Source organism: Natrix helvetica, assembly GCF_964273705.1.
Source record: "Natrix helvetica genome assembly, chromosome: 2".
Classification (NCBI taxonomy): domain Eukaryota; kingdom Metazoa; phylum Chordata; class Lepidosauria; order Squamata; family Natricidae; genus Natrix; species Natrix helvetica.
The window spans coordinates 286,671,159-286,691,991 of NC_138552.1; the positions used below are offsets into that span (position 1 = coordinate 286,671,159).

A 20,833-nucleotide genomic window follows, 5' to 3' on the forward strand; every position below is an offset into this window, starting at 1 on the left:
GGATGGGAAGGTGGGGCAGTGACAAGGCTCAGTAGAACCTCGTCAGTAAGTCCTCTTGCCTCCTTACCTCCCATTAATCACATGCTGCTTCTGCAAGACCCTGGTGGACATTCTTTGGCTTACTTTCACTTTCTTTTTTTTACGCTGGAGGGGCTGGGCAAGGAGCCACTTTCCTCCCTCTCTATTTCTCTCTGCTTGGGACACGGCTGATCTCCGCTCAAACGCTTTGATAATGAAACTGCTCCACCCTTCCCTCCTCCCCTTTCTCCAGCTTCACCCCTCCATGGCTGCAGCTGCTGCTTTGCAAGAAAGCTGGGAATCCCCCTCCTCTCTTTCCAGAAATGCCCACTGACAAATCTTCCCAGAAATAATCCAGCGGCATGGAAGGGAGAATGAAAATTAGACTTACCATCAAACCAGGGTGTTCATTTTGCTTCTATCAGTGGGATTGGATGTATTTGGTTAACGGTGGCATTTTCATACATTGGACCTGTTGCTCATGACTTTTTCCCCAGAATTTTTTTAAATATATATTTTCTTTTGTTTATACAATTATATCATCTTTGCAGCACATTTTACATCTTTTACATATCTTTGTCTGTACATATATATATATCTTCTCTAACTATACCTCTCTAAATATACATATTTTGTTTTACATATGTTTTCTATTAATTCCATACATAACATCCTTATATACATTTAATCCTCTTATATTTCTTATTTCATACTATTTTTATCTACAGTCTATCTTGTATTTTCCCCTCTTGTTCATTCTGCGGTTTTGTGTTTGTTTTGTAGTTTCTTGATCTTTTTCTCTTTATTGTGTAGGAAGTTATCACCCAGTCCTCTCCCAGAAAAATGAAATATCCTAGGAAATATTGATAAGGCAGAATATTATATTTTCCTGGATGTGAAAAAGGGAGAAACACATTCTAAAAACTAAGTAAATTCCTGCAGCTTCCTGCCATCCTCACTTTATCAATGGGCCATTAAGAAGGCCAAGCTAGTCCACTTTACATAATAAAGAGTTCTCCCCTTCAGCTCCAGGGGGATGGGAATGAAGGCATGATAATATAAGCCTTTACTCAACTGACCACATGGCATCTGAACTCAATCAAACCTGGATTCAAAACTCAGCCTAGACTAGAGGGTTGCCCTTGCATGGGCCCATGTGAGTCTGACAGCCAATCAGAATACATTTCTTACACAGGAACAGGAAACAGATAGGTGGGGCCGAACAGGTTATAAAAAGCTTAGAAAGCTCCCTTCTCTTCTCTTCTCTTCTCTTCTTCTCCACCAACATTGAAGCATGTGATCACCTTTTCTGTTCAGGGCTCAAGCCATGAGGTCCTGTCCACCATTAAAACCATCTTTCCAAGCAGCCTCCATGTCTCCAGTGTCTTTTTCCCCACTTGGAGCCGAACCCAGAAGCACATTTCTTTCATCAATTGCTTTTCTTCTTTTTTCCTCTTTCCTCTAGCCAATTCTACTAAAACAGGATAAAATGTGAATTGAAATATAAAAGTAAGACGTGGCAGAAGGGAGAGATAAAAACCTGCCTGTAAGGCATGTACAAAAACAGGAAAATGTCAAAAGCCCTAAACCACAGAAGGCAGTAAAGGTTCCAGTAAAAGTTCTTATGTCAAATGCCCAAAACCACAGAGTTCAGCTAAAGTTCGTACAGAGACACCTAGTCAGTACCTGTGGCCCAAGACAAAAGGAGAAGTAAGACAACATCTACTTATAAGGCTTCTTTCCTCGAGATAACCAATAAGAAAGGAGTTAAGTGTTTCTGTGTTACGCTGCTTTTGAGAATGTATAAGAATACGTGCTTCGATGATAAGGGTTGTTCAGAACTTGCAATACTAGCCTTTGACTAGTTTTCTGAACCTGGCTGCCAATAAACTTCTCCTGATCTCAAGACATCTAAGTCCTGTCATTTTCTGCAACAATTCCATAAGTCCCATACTGAGTAATACTTGGATTTTTCTTTGTCTTTTAGCTCTTTTGTGAGTCTGTCCATTTTGGCACATTCCAATATTTTTTTTATCACATTATCTTCCGTTGGTCTGTGTTTATTTTTCCAATTCTGTGTATATGAGATTCTTGCTGCTGTAATTACATGTAGAATTAGGTCAATTTCTCTTCAGTTCCCTGTAGAATTTTATCTAATTCTTGTGACTCCTTATAAAATCCATCCGTTTCTTGATCTTTTTTGTACCTTGCCTCTATTTGTAGGTATGGCCACCAATCTACATCTATTGCCTCATTTTTTAATTCTTGCCTTGTTTTTAATCTCTCCTATATTGTCTAATATATCTTTGTATCTTATTATTTTATTTGTATCTAATACGTTCAGATAGATTAATGCTTCCATTGTGGATAACCAAATTGGAATTTTATTGTAGTGTTTTCTTTTGATTTTTGACCATGTTTGAAGTAGGACATTTCTAATTAGATGTCTTTGAAAGTAACCATGAGTTTTGTCTTTCCTGTCCCAGATAAAGGCATGCCATCCTAATTCTAAATTATGCCCTTCTATTGTTAATATTCTCTTGTTCTTTAGGTTTATCCAGTCCCTTATCCAGATGAGAGCTGCTGCTTGATAGTAGAGCTCCCAATCTGGGAGTCCAAAACCTCTTTTCTCTCTACTGTCCTGTAATAATTTTAGCTTGATTCGTGGTTTTTTCCCTAACCAGATAAATTGTGCTATTAATTTGTTTAAATCTATGAAGAATTTTTGCCCTAAGTTTATTGCCTGGAATAAGAACAAGATTTTTGGTACGACGTTCATTTTAACTATGGCGATTCTTCCCATTATTGATATTTGCAGTTTTCTCCAATTTTCCAAATCCTTTTTAATTTTCTGTATTCTTTCATCATAATTATCTTCCTTAATTGTTGAACATTTCCCTGTCAGCCAAATTCCTAAATATTTTACCCTTTTTACTATCTGCATTCCCATAATTTCTTCTAATTCTCTCGCTTGTTTTTTAGTAAGATTTTTTGTGATGATCTTTGTTTTGCTCTTCTTAATTTTAAGTCCTGCTACTTTGCCAAATTCCTCTATTTTTTGGATTAGTTTGGATCCTGTTTCTAATGGCTCTTCTAAAATGAATACTATGTCATCTGCGAATACCTGAGTTTTATATTCCTCTTTTTTAAATTTTTAATCCCTTTATTTCTTGTCTTTTTCTAATTTCTATTAATAGCACTTCGAGTGTTAGGATGAATAATAAGGGTGATAATGGACATCCTCGTCTTACTTCTTTTCAAATATTAAATTCTTCTGTGGTATCCCCATTTATTATTACTTTTGCTGTTTGTATCTAATATATTGTTTCTATCATCTTTATAAAATTATCTCCAAATCTCATCGTTTTATTGGGTAGTGATAAACTGCCAATTTTAATTGTCAAAGGCCTTTTGGGCATCTAGAAAAACCAATGCTGCTTGTTTCCCTGGGTGTTCTTCGTAATATTTTAATGTGTTCATAATTACTCTCATGTTATTTTTTAACTGTTGTTTTGGCAAAAAGCCGTTTTGGTCTGTATGAATAATTTCATGTAATATTTTTTTAATCGCTCTGCCACTATTGATATGAAAATTGTATAGTCTGTATTCAATAATGAAATTGATCTGTAATTTTTTATTTGTTGAAGGTCTGAATCTTCTTTGGGTATGAGTGTTATATATGCTTCCCTCCATGTTTTTGGTAATCCAGTTTCTGTAAGTGCTTCATTAAACAGGTCTAACATTACTGTTTCTATTGGCTCTTGCATGTTTTTATAAAATTCTACAGGTATACCGTCTGGGCCCAGTATTTTATTATTTTTCTCTTTCCTCAATGCTTCCGTTAATTCCATCATTGTAATTTTCCTGTTTAACATTTTTCTCCTCTCCTCTTCGATTTATTGTAGGTTCTTTTTGTTTAGATATTGTTCAATGCTGTCTTCCATTATGCTTTCTTTGCTATATAGTTTTTCAAAGAAATTCTGTGTTATATTATTTTTCCTCCTTCCAGTATTGTATATTTCCTTTTTCATCCTGTAGTTGATGTATTATTTTTTTCTCCTTTTCTTTTTTCAATTTATGTGCTAACCATCTCCCCGGCTTGTTCACGTTTTCAAAGAAATTTTGTTTCACAAATTTAATTTTTTGGGCCATCTCCTCTTGTGCCATCAAATTCAATTTATGTTTTATCAGTTTTCTCTTTTCCTTTATTTTTGTTTCTTGTGGATATTTTTGCAGGTCTATTTCCAGTTTTTTGAGTTCTTTCTCTAGTGTTTCTTGCTTTTTGTCTTTTGTCTTTATTCTTCCTTGCCAAATATGCTATTGTCAGTCCCCTAATAAATGTTTTTGTGGTGTCCCATAGGATTTGTATTGATGTTTCTTCTTTTTTATTTACTTTGTAAAAAAATTCATTTCTTTTTCTATCATTGTTGTATATTCTTTATCTTTCAGTATTCTTTGATTCATTGTCCATCTCTTTTTCTCTTTGCTTTGTCCTTTCCATATTACTTTTATTGGATTATGGTCTGCCCAGGTGTTTGTCATTATTTCAATCTCCTCTGTATCTCTTCTCAGTCCCTATGTCATCCAGACCATATCTATCCTTGACCATGACTTGTGTGGGTTGGAATAGAATGCGTATAGTTTGTTTTCTATATTTCTTTCCCACCATACATCTTGTAAACTCTATTCCTGCGCCATTTCAAAAACGGTAGTTGGTAATGTTTTTTTCTTATTTCTTTTGCTGCTTTTGTAGTCATTTTTATGTCTGTTGAAATCGCCAATTAAACATATATTCTCATGTTCTGTTTCTATTATCTTTTTGTGAACTTTCTTGTAAAATTTCTTTTGGTTTTTATTTGACGCATAAATCGCTGTGAGAAGATTTTTTTGTTGTTCTGTTTCTATTTCTATCACCAAGATTCTCCCCTCTTCGTCTGCATATTTTTTTTGGCATTTATCCAATCTTTAAAGTTTATTGTAATTCCCCTCTTTTTTGTTGTGTTAATGCTGTGTATAATTTCCCTAATTTTGGATATTCTAATAGTTTGTTATACTGACTTTTAATGTGTAGCTCTTGGAGGCACAAAATGTCCATATTCATTTTTTGTAGTTTGGTCAGAGTTTGTCTTCTTTTTTCAGGTGAATTTAATCCATTTATATTCATTGAGAGAATCTAAATTTCTTGTTCCATTTATGTACTATATACTAAATACACTATTTATATACTGCCCTTAGTTTCCTTGTATTCCTTGTCTCTATTCCTGTTCTGATGCCCTCTTGTTCTATTTGCTCTCTTTCCTGTTTCCTTCCTTCTTCTCTTTCTCCTTCCTTACCTTCTACTAACTTCTTGACTTCTACTCTCTGGTTCCTCTCTATTCTCTTGTTCTTCATCAGGTGTGAAGTGGTGCTCGAAAAACTTTTGTGCCTTATCTATTGTATCTATTTTAAAACTTTTTTCTTGCCAAGTGGTCATAACTACTTCTGGTGTAAGCCATCTGAACATTATGTTGTATCTTATTAGTTGTAATGTAAGAAACTGGTAATGTCTTCTTTGGTCTTACTATTTTTGGTATCTGTCTCAGGATTTGTATTTCTCTTCCTTTGTATGTTATCTGTTCTTCTCTCACTTTCTTATATATTTAATCCCTTACTGATTTTCTTGTGAAGCGTACATGTATTTCTTTTGGAAGTCTATGTCTCCTAGCATAGTTTGTGTGAATTTGATACACCACGTCTATGTCCCCTCTTATTTCTTGTTTATTTTTTTGTCATATGTTTGCCGCAATTTCTTTAATTGTTTCCCCTAGGTCCTCCTCCTTTTCTTCTACTATATTTTGAAAACAGAGAAAGAAAACAGCTTTTTCCATTTCCAGGAAGACTATTTTTTCTCCTAATTCTCTATTTAATGTTGTCAGTTTCTGATCTACTGTTTCTATTTTTTTCTCTGTTTGTTCTACCTTTGTTTCTACTTTTTTGATTTTTTGTTAATTTTTTGTTATCTCACTTTGTATTTTCCTTATTTTGTCATCTATTCTTCTAATCACACCTTTCATTTCTCCCATCTCCCTTTTAATTTCCTCATGATTTTTCCTTTAAAAATTCCTAAATTCAAAGACAGAGATAATTATTTTGTAAGCTGTTTTTCAGCAAGCAAAGTACTTTTTTAAATACTCTGACATCACCCAAATAAACTAGGCACTATCTGTCAGGAATATTATTGCCATTGAAATTCTTTTCCCACTTACTTAAATTCTAGAGCCTAAAGCAGCAAAAAGGAAGGATACAATCCTGACATTTCCATGGTGTTTAATTCAGAATAAGAATGTCAATTTTTACCACACTTGAGTCAGCAAAAAAAAACTAGATATGAACAAAACTAGTTTATTCAAACAATTAGATTGGGAGGGGAAAAACTAAACTATGGTTCTTAAAAACTGAAAAGAACACTTGTTCAAACTTTAGGTAATAAAGCTCAACATTTTACATCAATTGCACATCTATCCAATGGTGGGATTCAAATAATTTCACAACTGGTTCTCTGCCCTAATGACCGGCTGGGTAGGCGTGGCTGGGTGGTCCTGTGACTGGATGAGCATGGCCAACTCACCATCACACATGTTGAGGGGTGCCTTACCGGCCATGTCTCACCCCCTCACCTCACCTCCCAGCCACTCCTTGTCACACCTGACCTCGCCTCACCTTATGACCACAATTGAGCCCAAAATTTATGTTGCTAAATGAAAAATTTATTAAGTGAATTTCGTCCCATTTTCTTGCCCCATTGGTTACGTGAATCACTACAGTTGTTAAGTTAGTAACATGGCTGTTAAGTGAATCTGGCTTCCCCATTGACTTGGCTTGTCAGAAGGTTGCAAAAGAGGATCATATAACTCTGGGAGACTACCACCATCATAAATGTGAGACAGTTGTCATCTGAATTTTTATCACATGATCACAAGGATGCTGCAATGGTCGTAAGTGTGAAAAATGGTCATGTCACTTTTTTTTTAGTGTCATTGTAACTTTGAATGGTCACTAAATGAACTGTTGCAAGTCAAGGATTATCTGTACAAAAACTCAAAAAGCTTCTTTGCTTGCAAAAAGCTGCCCTAAATGCCAATCATTAGATTAGAAATGGGGGGAAATACAGACTGAAGACAATCACAGCCATCATGGAAAACCAAACAATTCTGTCTGAATATTTTTCTTTTTATCAGGAATACCTGCAACCCGGAATTACAGATCAGGCAGGGTGCCAGAGAACCTTGAGGAATTAAAATAGTTAAAATCCAATGATAACTATCAGCAGCCAACTCCTCTTGCTCATAAAGTGAAAGCCTTTAGCAGAGAGGTCATTTAAGCTCTCCAGAAAGTGGGTGGGCATACTTGGGCTACAAAATGCCAAGCTAAAGAGACAAATTAAGAAAGTATCCCACCACTGCATCTATCCAAAAATGGACTTCTATTGGCGGCTTTAAGCCTGGATGTTGGTCAATGTTATGTCACCGTCCACTTCGAGCAGATTTATGAGACACAGGTTACATATGCGATGGTTGTAGTCAAACTGATGATGTCCATTCACAGCCACCTTGAAGCAGTGTGCTTCACACTGAATCCAGATCTATAAAAAGAAAATGCACAATTGTGATCACTTTGATAGGACCCGATAATATAACCCAGATCTTTAAATTTTTATTTTCTCTATGAACATCACAAATTGCCCATTTCCCAGACACAAAGCAGCAAAGGTGTTTCACAGAAGCACCTGCAAAATCTGATGATGTCCTCAAAGTCACTAAATGATGAGTATCCAGAACAACTAAAAGTAACTTTGATGAAAAGGAGGAGCCAACGTCGCGATGATACAATGTGCGGTCTCAACTGTCCAAGATCGTCGTTGACACTTTTACTGCTGCACGGTCCGTTTGGACCTAAACTGTCCCGTAGAGATGGTGAACAGGGAGACAAATCCTTGCTGGTCTCAGGGACTTCGCAAAGTACCTAATTGACCCAAGGGAAACTCTCCAAGCTGGCGGTAAACAGACAGCCCCAGGCTGACAAAGTCAGAGACGGCTCCCGAAAGAAGGAATTGAAAGTGAGTCCATCTGGTGATGTTTTTTCTTTGAGAATGATTGCCCAAAGAAACTTTTTTTAAAGATAAATTAGTCCCTTAAATAAAAGAATAAAGCGGCGAAATTTATCTTTATTGGACTGCCTTAGAAAGTTTTTTTTCCTTTTCTTTGTAACGATGTTTTGTGGATTGAAGTGATTGTAACGTTTCCTGTTTCTCCTCTTAAGTGAACGAATTGGGGTTTTTTTCTCCTATTTTTTGCTACCTTATTCTTTGGCTTGAACTAAAACCTTTTTTTAAAATTCTAACAATTCTTCCTACTACATCTTATTAAATTCCATTAAAGACATTTAAAGACCTTTGTTTCCATAAGCTTGAGACAAGTAGAAGAAAGTCTAATCTGCCACTCGGAAGTCAGAATTTGGGTTTTTTTTAAACAATGTATCCTTTGTTCTCTCTTCTTTGATCTCACTGACTTTATAACTGAAGGGTTTGCAACTTGCTTGTAGAAACTGATAAAGAGCCAAAGGCACGGATTGTTTTTGCAGGTGCTTTTGTGAAATATCTTGGCAAGGGAAGGAAAAGAAAAGAAAAAGACAGAGCCCTCCCTTTTTGAAGAGTATAAAAGAACTTGTGCTTAAGTCAACTTAAAATAAACATATTTATATACACAAAGGAGACTTTGAAGACTAGAGTGGCAGTGGATATTAGACTCCTTTTTTCTTTTCTTTTTTTCCTCTCTTTTTTTCTTGGAAACATGTATCAATATGCAGATGAGGAAACCTTAAGCTTTCAAGATATTTTGGCTGGAATTTAAAATATATTGGAAGGATTTGAGAGATTTGAGAAGAAGTTGGATAGACTATTGTTTCTCACAGCAAAAGATGATGGGGTTGGAGCCCCCAAAATTAAAGAATATATAGAAGATAAAGATAAGATAACAGATGAATTTACTAATGGAGCAAACATGGGTGAAAGTGGAAAGAAGGGAATATGGAAAAGTGAACTTGACAATCTGCAGCTCTATCGCTCTTTTCAAGATATAGGAGGGGAAAAAAGGCTGATGATGATGGAGTTAAGAAGAGAAACTGTTTCAGAAATATGTCTGATAACCAATGATGTGCTAATTTCAATACCAGTTCAAGGGCAACGAGATTACCTGAGAGATCTTTTAAGCACTAATGTGGGGAGAGAAGTTCATACCCTATAAAGGAGTTAATAAGAGAATTGACACAACAACTGGCAAAAGAGATAAGACTGTTTTGTTACTGGAAAGATACAGGTTGATAATGAATGTTGATGATTTAAAAAATAGTTAATCTTTGGTGATTAATAAGTAGGAATTTTAGTACTTTGTAGATTCTTTTAGATTGTTCTTAAATGTTTATTCGTTAACAAGTAATTCATTACAATAATAATAATGAAATAATAATCTAAACTAGTAAAAGCAACTTGGATATAAACTGCAAATTGGGACCTGGAAAAAGACTTATAAATTTTATTAATAAATTTTTGTTTAGATTTTGTTATAAAGATCTAATTTTTGGGGGGTCTGATGAGAAGAGATGTGATATATATAGTAAATAATTTTTAGCTAACTACAATAATGACAAGGAAATGTTAATGGATAATGTTTAATGATATCTACATGTGTTGATAATGGTAAAAGCAAATTAGACATAAGCTCTAAATAGTGAGTTGGGGGGGAAAGGGTGGGGAATGCTTAGATATTTTATTAATTGATTTTTTTTTAGAATATGTTATAAAGGTGTAATGTTATTGGAGGTTTATTGAAATTGCTAACGAATGCCAGTAGGTGGTTGTGTCTTTAAACACAAATAATTTCAGATAAAAGATGAAATGGATACATTGTATTATACTATACTATTTATACATCATATTATTAGTAAGATAGTGTAATATATTATTTTATTTGGCAATTTATGTTGTGCTAACCATGGTTCTGATATTTATTACTAGTTCAGGTTTAACGGTGATTTTAGTTAGTGACTGAACAGTGAAACAATGATTTGCTTTACGGCCACTGTAAAAATGGTTGTAAAATCAGGTCTGGTAACAGGATGACTTGACTTACAACCGCACCAACTTATGGCCAAAAATCTAGCTCTAATTTTCATTGTAAGCAGTGCAGCTTTTAAAGGAGGGTTGTTGTATGGGCGAACCAAGGATCCTGAAGTCCATGCATTAGGCTAGCCTAATAAATGCAAATTTAAGTCAGTTCACACAATCATCTGGCCCAAGTGGAGCCACCACACTGCTTTGACTTACGGTAAAGGGTTGGCCACGCATCAGAGGCATCCCACAGGGCAGGTGTCGCTCCTCTGAGCCCCAGCACATGTTGAGGTAAGAGTTTCGGACAAACGCGTTCTGATCAAACTGTGAGTTGAGATGGAAAGCAATATCATTTCCTGCTTTCAGATTGATGTGGAACCTACATAAAAAGACCCAAATGTTGTGCTGCACAATTAGCAGGAAACTATCCACATCCAGAAACTACATAATGAACATTACAACTTCTGAAGATATTATATTGCTGATTCAAAAGCCATTATTTTTCTCAAAGGAAATTCCTGTGTGAACCTGGTGAGCAAGAATCTTTTTGCCTAATAGATTCTCTTTTTTTAGGACTTCATGAAGAGATCTCCACTTCTGGGGGGAAAGGGTCATTCAATAGATAATAGATAAATAGATAAAGATAGATAGAGGATAGATAGATAGATAGATAGATAGATAGATAGATAGATAGATAGATAGATAGATAGATAGATAGATATAGACAGACAGATAGATGATAAAAATGAATGCATAGAGATACTGTATATGATATAGAGATAACCAGTGGTGGGATTCAGATAATTTAACAACCGGTTCTCTGCCCTAATGACCAGCTGAGTAGGCGGGGCTTGGTGGTCATGTGATTGGGTGGGCATGGCCAACTCAACATCACTCATGTCGATGGGCGCTTCGCCTTAGCTGTTACAAAGTAATAAAAGTTAACCTGAGAGGCCGTTTCTGTAAGCAGGGCAATCAAGATTAGGCTAGAAACAACACCAGAATGTTTCCTTCCTGCCTTCCTTACAGGATAAGCCCTGTAAAGTGGAAAAAAACCAAAAGGAGATTTCTTCCAACAATCAGTTCTCCAAACTGCTTAGAAATGTAAAACAACAGGCTCTACCGAATAGGTGCGAACTGGCTGAATCCCACCACTGGAGATAACCACATCGTACCCTATAATGCATGGAGGGTAACTAGTCATGAGTCTTTATTTTTATTTGCACTTGAAAAAATAATACAGCAAAGTTCATTTTATCATATTTAGTAGTTTTGAAATTGGTGTGTGCATGGGTGTGTGTTCTTTCCGCTCATTTTATTTCATAGGTCAAGGTAACAGTTGTGAGCCATGAACGCTGGTGACATAGAGGTGTTCCTTCTGTCACCCAACTGGCTGTGCTTCTGGTTGGCCAACTTTGTTCCTGGAAGGAATATTTAAGAAGTATCGCCAGGTCACTCTAGGCACACTAATGTTTGTTTGCGGTATTCCTTTTATCATCTGTTGATGGAGCCTCATTTTATTTTATTTTTTTCAAACATGTTTATTTACCGTATTTTTTGGAGTAGAAGACGCACCTTTTTCCCTCAAAAAAGAGGCTGAAAATCTGGGTGTATCTTATACAGTGAATACAGCATTTTATGCCCCCCCAAACCCCGCCCCTTCACCAAAATGGCCATGCAGAGCCTTTAGGAGGCTTCCAGAGTGCTCCTGGGTGCTGGGGAGAGCAGAAATGAGCGATAAATGGGCCATTTTTTGCTCAATTTTGCCCTCCCCCAGCCCCCAGGAGCACTCTATAAACCTCCCAAAGGGTATGCATGCCCGTTTATTGGCAAAAAATGGGCCCGTTTTCATGGAAAACGGGCTATTTTTTGCTCGTTTTGGGGGGGCACCCACTAGGAGCACTCTACAAGCCTCCTAAAGGCTATTCATGCCCTTTCAAAACAAAACAATGGGCCTGTTTTCACAACAAATGAGCCGTTTTTGGGAGGTCTGCAGAGTGCCTCTTCAAAATCTTGGTGCGTCTTATAATCCGGTGCGTCTTATACTCCGAAAAATACGATATTTATGGCGAACTTTTTATGCATTATAAAGTCATCTTTGCTTTTTCAAAAGGCAACTGACTGTTTTTAACTGTGCAGCCCAAAACCATTCATTTGAAAGGAATTCTGAATAAATGAATCCGGAATAAAATTGTGCGGAAGGAAGTTTTACCATCAATATTTCTTTACCTGTGAGCACAAGGGGACACAGAGCCTGAGACTATTATTGATTTGGATGGGAAAAATCCCCCACAGATGACAGCTTGGTAAGGGAGAGGCTGTGGAGAGAACACACACACACACACACACACACAAACAATATTAGAATTAATCTGAGTTCTTTTCCTGTTTTGGACCTTCAAGTTATCAATCAGAACTTAGCAAAGGCCGATTGGTGTAAACAGGGCTTCAGTGGAGTGAGTCTGAAACAATCAAAATGTCTGAGGCCACCACATAATCAAATCCCGGCTCTTTTTAATGTGGATGCTCATTCTCATAAAAAGAGGACAGAGCTTCAATTGCCATGTTGACTGCTTTGACTTCCTCCTGGGGACAACTTTGATTATCCAACTAAGCATAGACTTTTCCACTGAGATAGCACCAATGGTCCTTCCTGGTCATAGTTGCAAATGCCCACTGATGGCCTTAGCATCTGGCTGAATGTGAGTCAGAGCTGCCATCGTTTGCTTGAGTTTCACCTTTGCTGTCAGGCTGGGGGAGGGGGAGTCGAAAGGGCGGGGGTTGAATGCTTGGGGGAAAGTGAAACTAATGAAGCCAACTACTCATCTTACCATCCAGAGACACCAGCTGAAGGTCAAAACTCTGGGAATGGAATGCAATGACTCACCAACTCACCTGCCACTGAAGCAACTGTTCCCAAAGCAATTTATTCAAATATATTTGGACAATATGGGACCAAGGAAGGAGAGGGACTGGATGGGGAAAGTTAACCAGGGAATTCTGGTGTGCGAACGTCAGTTCTGGTTTTTGCTAGACTGTAATCCACTTGGCTCTTAGTAAAAGTGTACCTTTCACTACAAATGGAGTCGAGGGTCTTTCTTGACTAAAGGACCAATTCGGGAAGGTCTGACAGTGATGTCCTCATTCACATAATGTGCAACATGGTGACTGGGTTCTCATGCTGAGCCAAAATTCCTTCTCATGCTCCATTGTGCCCATTTTTGAGGATTCCTGCCTGAGTAGTATCAGATCCCTAAATGTGTGGGGCTTTCATAATTCCATGTTAGCCTGGGGGTGAAATCCTTCCTAATTGATGACTTAAGTGAAAATATTTCTAATATGATACTTACATACATTCGTGGCTGAAAGCATTGTCCAATGGGATAGGTACTTGGCTATGAAGAAAAAAAGAATAGCAATCAGGATTTTACATGACGAGATTTTTTTAAAAATTCCAAACATACACATAAATGTTTATCAAAGATCTTAGGAATCCAACAATTCCTTAAAGCAGGACTGATAGTAATTCCTACTCAATAAGATATGTTTAATCTTGGTTTCTCCTCTTTCTGCAAGAGTTAACTGCTTTGTTATGCCAGCTACAAATTGTCTGCAATTTTAGTTACCCACAACGTCTTCTGATAACCTAGGAAATTTCAATAGTAGCTCACATTGGGTACTCTAGTTTGGCAACCTCACAGCCTGGATGCAAGGACCAGGTCCAGCATGAGTAAAAATTTCCCAACCAAGAGCTCTCGACAGCTGTTGTCCCTGTATTTCTCAATCTTCCCCACCCTGAGATACCTCATGTGCACACTGGTATTCTTGAATTCTGAGCTCTTAGGAAAGTATCCCTACTTGCAAACAGCTATTTCCAGTGGGGAAAATAGGACAAAGCAAGTGAAGAAAAATAGTTTCTTTTGCTATATTTCCAGTTCGAATTAGACCTGGCAGGGTCCCTATAGAAGAGCTCTTTTAAGGATTATAAATTAAGAGAAAAGCAACTAATTTACCTACAATCCTGCCATGCCTGCCTGCCTTCTACACGGCTTTCCTGGCAGTCCCCCACGCCCGCTTGCCTTCCATCCCACATCCAGCCCGCCCGCCACTTGAAGCTTGCCCACCACTGCTGCCCCCTTCCCCCCGCTGCTTGGAGCTCGCCACTACCACCCACCACCTGGAGCTCACCGCTGCCGCCCCTCCTGCTGCCTGGAGCTCACCACTGCCAGCCACTGCTTGGAGCTCAAAACAACGCTATAGAGCACTGCAAACCAAGACAACTAGGTACAAGAACAGTTTTTTCCCAACACCATCACTCTGCTAAACAAATAATTCCCTCACCACTGTCAAACCATTCACTAAGGCTGCCCTTCTGTTACTATTAGCCTTCTCATCGTTCCTACCACCCATCTCCTCCCACTTATGACTGCAGGACTGTAACTTTATTGTTTGTATCCTTATGATTTATATTGATATTGATTGCTTCCTGATTGCTTATTTGCTTATTTATCATTAAGTACTGTACCTTATGATTCTTGACAAATGTATCTTGTCTTTTTATGTACACTGAGAGCATCCGCACCAAAGACAAATTCCTTGTGTGTCCAACCACATTTGGCCAATAAGGAATTCTCCTCTATTCTGTTCTGTTCTGTTCAGATTCTGTTGCAACTTCAAATGGTTGCTAAGTCGAAGACTACCTACAACAGGGGTATCAAACTCAAGGCCCGCGGGCCGAATCCGGCCCTCGGTGTGGCTAGACACTCAAAGGGCAGGCCCCCAGCACCTCAGCCCTGGCCCAGGCCCGCCAGGTGCTAATCTGGAACTTGATGGCAGCTATCTGGACCAGAATGTGGTCAGCCTTAGAGCTGTGGGGCAGCCCTGGAGCTGGCAAGGAACCACCACGCTGCCTCTGCCCTGCCTCCTGGATGCTCACCATATCCTGTGGTAGTGGGGCTGAGGCGACAGCAGAGTGGTGGCGGCCCCTAGCTGGCGCCAGGGCTGCGCCGCGGATCTAAGGCTCACCTTGTTGGAGTCTGAATGGCCACCATCAAGTTATAGATCAGTGCCACGCCCACCACCAGTGCCTCTGTGGCCTGCTCACTGGCCCATCCTTGCAGCCTGTCTGGCTTCCCTTTCACTGGGACTACCCCCGCCCCACGTTGGAAAGCCACAGCACGCGGTAAGCACAGCCATTGGAAGCACTGCCAAAGTCTGGGGAATGAGATGGGAATGAGAAGGAGGGAGGCAGGGCAGAGAGGGAGGAAGATGAGAAGAAAAGAAGAAGAAAGAAAGAAAAAAGAAAGAAAGAAGGAAGAAAGAAAGAAAGAAAGAAAGAAAGAAAGAAAGAAAGAAAGAGAGGTTACCTGCAAACCAAGCACAGTTTCTGCTGCTCATGGGAAAGTAATGAAGGAATACAATGCAATGCAAAACAATAGCAGAGTTGGAAGCGACCTTGGAGGTCTTCTAGTCCAACCCCCTGCCTAGGCAGGAAACCCTATACCATTTCAGACAGATGGCTATCCAACATCTTCTTAAAGACTTCCAGTGTTGGGGCATTCACAACTTCTGGAGGCATCTTCTGTTCCACTGATTAATTGTTCTAACTGTCAGGAAATTTCTCCTCAGTTCTAAGTTGCTTCTCTCCTTGATTAGTTTCCACCCATTGCTTCTTGTCCTACCCTCAGGTACCTTGGAAAATAGTTTGATCCCTCTTCTTTGTGGCAGCCCCTGAGATGTTGGAACACTGCTATCATGTCTCCCCTAGTCCTACTTTCTATTAAACTAGACATACCCAGTTCCTGCAACCATTCTTCATATGTTTTAGTCTCCAGTCCCCTAATCATCTTTGTTGCTCTTCTCTGCACACTTTCTAGAGTCTCCACATCTTTTTTACATCGTGGTGACCAAAACTGAATGCAGTATTCCAAGTGTGGCCTTACCAAGGCATTATAAAGTGGTATTCACACTTCACGTGATCTTGATTCTATCCCTCTCTTGATGCAGCCTAGAACTGTGTTGGCTTTTTTGGCAGCTGCTGCACACTGCTGGCTCATATTTAAATGGTTGTCCACTAGAACTCCAAGATCCCTCTCACAGTTACTACTATTGAGCATGGTACCACCTATACTGTACCTGTGCATTCCGTTTTTCTTGCCTAAATGTAGAACCTTAACTCTTTTCACCATTGAATTTCATTTTATTAGATAGTGCCCAATGTTCAAGTTTGTCAAGATCCTTCTGTATCTTAAGCCTATCTTCTGAAGTGTTGGCTATTCCTGCCAGCTTGGTGTCATCTGCAAATTTGATGAGTTCCCCATTTATTCCCTCATCCAAATCATTGATGAAGATGTTGAAGAGTACTGGGCCCAAAATAGAGCTTTGGGTTACTCCACTGCATACCTCCCTCCATGTAGATGCAGTTCCATTGAGGACTACACATTGAGTGCGGTTGGTCAGCCAGTTACAAATCCATCTGGTGGTGATGCTGTCCAACCCACATTCTTCTACTTTATCAAGTAGTAGGTTATGGTCTACCTTATCAAATGCCTTACTGAAGTCCAAGTAAACTACATCGACGGAAACTATATCGAAGAAAAAGAGGAGCCGAAAGCTAAATCCCCAAGATTGACATTGCTCTGGCTGGCAATTGATCTCTCCCACTCTGGCTTCCCTGATTGATTGATTGATTGATTGATTGATTGATTGATTGCCTCTTTTAGTTCAGAAGCAGCCACATGGGAGAGGAGGAGGCTGGGGCAGGGGGATTTCCTGGATTTTTAAGTCCCAATGTTTTTCTTCCTCTTTTTCCTTGCTTCACAGCTCTAGGGGCATCGTTTCTGGGCTGGGGCCTTTTTCTTCTCCATTCCTTCAATTTCTTTTTTTTTCTTGGCAACAAACGAAGTGCAGGGAGGAGGGGTGGGGTTGTCCTATAAAGCAGAACCCCAAAATTAAAAGAACTGATTTTGAAATCCTTAAAACATTCCGATGCTGACCGTGGGCCAGTTATTTCTCTTTTTCTTTTGGGAAAAAACAAGCAGCAGGTATCTGAATGGGCATCCCCGGCTCTGAATAAGGGCCACATTTAAAAGCTGGGGGGAGGGGAAGTTGCCTTCTCCACCAGGAAAGGGAAGGGAGGGGAAAGGGAGGAGGGAGAAGGAAGGAAGGAGGGAGATGGGAATGAGAAGGAGAGAAAGAGGAAGCGGGGAAGGGAGGGGGAAGGAAGGAGGGAGAGAGATGGGAATAAGAAGGAGAAGGAAGAAGAGGGGGGGTAGAAATGGGAATGAGAAGGAAGAAGGAAGGAGGGAGAGGGGAATAAAAAGGAGAGAAGGAGAAAGGGGAGGGATGGAGAGAGGGAGGAAGTAGGGAGGGAGATGGGAATGAGAGTGAGGGAGGGAAGCTGGCCATGCCCACCCAAGGTCAAACACAAACCTGATGCGGTCCTCAATGAAATTGAGTTTGGCACCCCTGACCTACAACAATCTCAGAACTAGTTCAGGCCAATTACATTTAAACTAACCAGATATATGAGGACTGCATGTCATACCTGTGAGAATGTTGGGAAAAATGGGTTGCAAGAAACTGGATTGGTCTGGGGGAAAAAACAGAAATCAAAGGAAATTGTATGAGCAAGTATCAGAACGAAAAGCTACTTCTAGGTCAGTGTTTCTCAACCTCAACTATTTTAAGATGTGTGGCCTTCAACCCCCAGAATTCCTCAGCCAGTGACAAATTCTTCTCAGCTTAGGGGTGTCATACTGAATGCTGGGGGGCTGGATGCTGCTTGTGAAGTTTAGCAATCTCGCTAAACTTCAAAAGATGAAGAGGTGTGAGAGGTTCTCCACTGCCACTGGTCCTGTCAGAGCACCCCCAACAGGGGTCAAAAAAATCAAGATGGCGTCTAATGCCAGGCAATCAAAGTTGTGTATGGCAGTTTCCTGGTTCCACTAGGGGGTGCCATACTCGGTTCTGATCGGTTCCTGCTTGACAGCCGGCATATATAAAGAGCTGTCAAGCAGGGTCTCCGTGTTCCCATTATCTGAGACACGCGTGTAGTGAAATGCCACGTTGGCAACCTGTTAGCAATAAACTGTTAGCATTAAGAGATCTGGCTTGTCTCAGTCCTTCCCTCCACCCGAGGTCTCCCAGATAGAACACAATCAAAGTTGTGTCTCTGTTGGAAGTGCCTGATGTCTGTAACACACATGAGGGATTGTTGCCATTTTTTTTTAGTAAAGAACCGTATGTCATACCTGTGAGTATGTTGGGAAAACTGGGTTGCAAGGAACACAGTTTTTTCCAGGATTGGTCTGGAAGAAAACAGAAATCAAAGGAAATTGTATGAGCAAATATCAGAACGAAGAACTACTTCTAGGTCAGTGTTTCTCAACCTCAACTATTTTAAGATGTGTGGCCTTCAACCCCCAGAATTCCTCAGCCAGTGACAAATTCTTCTTAGCTCAGGGGTGTCATACTGAATGCTGGGGGGGCGGATCCTGCCCTTGGGGTGCTTAGATCTGGGCCGCAGGGCCACCCTTTATACAGCAAAGGACTGTCCCGCAGTGTGTGTGGCCCTCCTTGAGCTCCGTTTTCATTGGCAGAGGGTTTCACGAGGCTGTCGCAGCCAAAAACGGAGCTCCAGAGACTATTTTTGCTGGTAGAGCGCTCTTTACTAAAGGACAGTATGTCATACCTGTGAGTATGTTGGGAAAACTGGGTTGCAAGGAACACAGTCTTTTTCAGGATTGGTCTGGGGAGAAAAAACAGAAATCAAAGGAAATTGTATGAGCAAATATCAGAACGAAGAGCTACTTCTAGGTCACTGTTTCTCAACCTCAACTATTTTAAGATGTGTGGCCTTCAACCCCCAGAATTCCTCAGCCAATGAAAAACGCTTCTTAGATAGTACAGGTAGTGTTGCTTAATGAGTGGTCATTTAGCGACTGTCCAAGGTTGTGACACCACCACCACCACCCGAAGGTACTTTTAACCTGGTTTCTGATAAGAATCCACACACATCTAGTCACATGACCACATTTTGGAAACTTGGCAACTGGCTCACTTTTCATCGGTTGCAATGTTCCATGATCATGTGACTGCAATTTATTTCCAGCCTTTTCAGTTGGTTTCTGCTAAAAACACACCCATGGGAGGGGATTCCCTTTATGACTGCAGCTTTGACTTTGCAACTGCTGCATTTGCTTAACAACCGTCACAAAAAAGCTCGTAAAATCAAGTCAGTCAGGTGGATGCATCAACTTATGACAATCATGACTTGCAGGCAGAAATTCTAGGCTCCATTACAGTTGTAAGTCAAGGACTTCCTGATAATGCAAAACTTTGGTGCTTGTGAAGTTTAGCAATCTCGCTAAACTTCAAAAGATGGAGAGGTGTGAGAGGTTCTCCACTGCCACTGGTGCTGTCAGAGCACCCCCAACAGGGGTCAAAAAAATCAAGATGGCGTCTAATGCCATGCAATCGAAGTTGTGTCTCTGTTGAAGTGCCTGATGTCTGTGACACACATGAGGGATTTTTGGCATTAGGTCACCACCTGGACTTTTTTTAAATCTTTCCCCCATATGACTCTACAACTGCACATATTTAATCCCAAGAAAAATAAGGGTACCCATTTGTTTATCAGAGGAAGGGCAGGAACGCTGTTTTATAAATAAAATGAATCAATGGAATACTTACGATTGGACCTTGGAAGCTGATTGAGTCCACATCTACTTCTCCTGAAATTCTGATGGTATCTACTTGGGAAAAAGGGATCCTGTGCTTGAATTCCAAATATTGCTTTCCATCTATGAGAACCTGGCACACACAGAAGGGAGAAACTTGTCATATCACAACAAGAACAACAACAACAAAGAAGGAAATGTCTGTTGAGATTCTCCATCATCCCGCAATTATATACTGCCCCATGGTGCTTTAAAGCCCTTGCTGGGCGATTCACAATGTTAGCATATTACCCCCCACAATCTGGGTCCTCATTTACTGACCTCAGAAGGACGGAAGGCTGAATCAACCCTGAGCCAATCAGGATCAAACTCCAGACTGTGGGCAGAGTTAGCTTGCAATGCTGTATTCTAACCTCTGTGCCACCAGGGCTCCAGGTCATGGTTGTCCCAAAGGTGCTTTTTTCAAAAGGCAAACAACTTCTTTGTTTTTTCTTTGAAAATGCTTCACTTCTCATCCAAGAAGCTTCTTCAGAACTAAAGAAGCTTCTTGGATGAGAAGCAAAATGTTTTCAAAGAAAAAAAACCACAGGAAGTCCAGTTATCTTTTGGAAAAAGCAGATTTGGGACAACAGAGAAGGAAGCAAAACAATGGTTGGACTCACCTAACAAGCTAACCCCAGTTAGTAGGTTATGGTTAAGGCCAACTGGGAAGTCACAAACCACGTTTTAGAAATGATGAGGACTAAATTCCTCAAAAACACTTAAAGCAAGTTGTGATTACTGGTGGTGCTTGACTTACAACCAATTGCTTAGTGAAAGTTCATCCAAATGGTACTTACAACCTTGTTGCAAAGTTACAAGAGCCACCTCTCTCTCCCAATTGTGTTTTGGGCACTTGGCAACCAGTCTGCATTTATGGCCATTTACAATGCCCTTCTATCATGGGACTGCAATTTAGGGTGTTTTTGTAGAAAATCAGCATTTACTTCCA

At 39.7% G+C, this 20,833-nt stretch overlaps 1 protein-coding gene across 1 annotated transcript; it reads right to left on the reverse strand.

Moving 5' to 3' along the window:
- Positions 1 to 7,253: 7,253 nt before the first annotated feature.
- Positions 7,254 to 20,155, reverse strand: LOC309387463 (galectin-5-like; the record flags this gene model as incomplete). Its single annotated transcript, XM_081943944.1, has 9 exons — positions 7,254 to 7,639; positions 10,379 to 10,541; positions 12,392 to 12,480; positions 13,513 to 13,557; positions 17,709 to 17,753; positions 18,415 to 18,471; positions 18,855 to 18,911; positions 19,856 to 19,975; positions 20,141 to 20,155. The coding sequence occupies 9 exons, from the start codon at positions 20,153 to 20,155 to the stop codon at positions 7,493 to 7,495; spliced, it is 738 nt and encodes a 245-aa protein (XP_081800070.1). The 3' UTR covers positions 7,254 to 7,492.
- Positions 20,156 to 20,833: the final 678 nt, after the last annotated feature.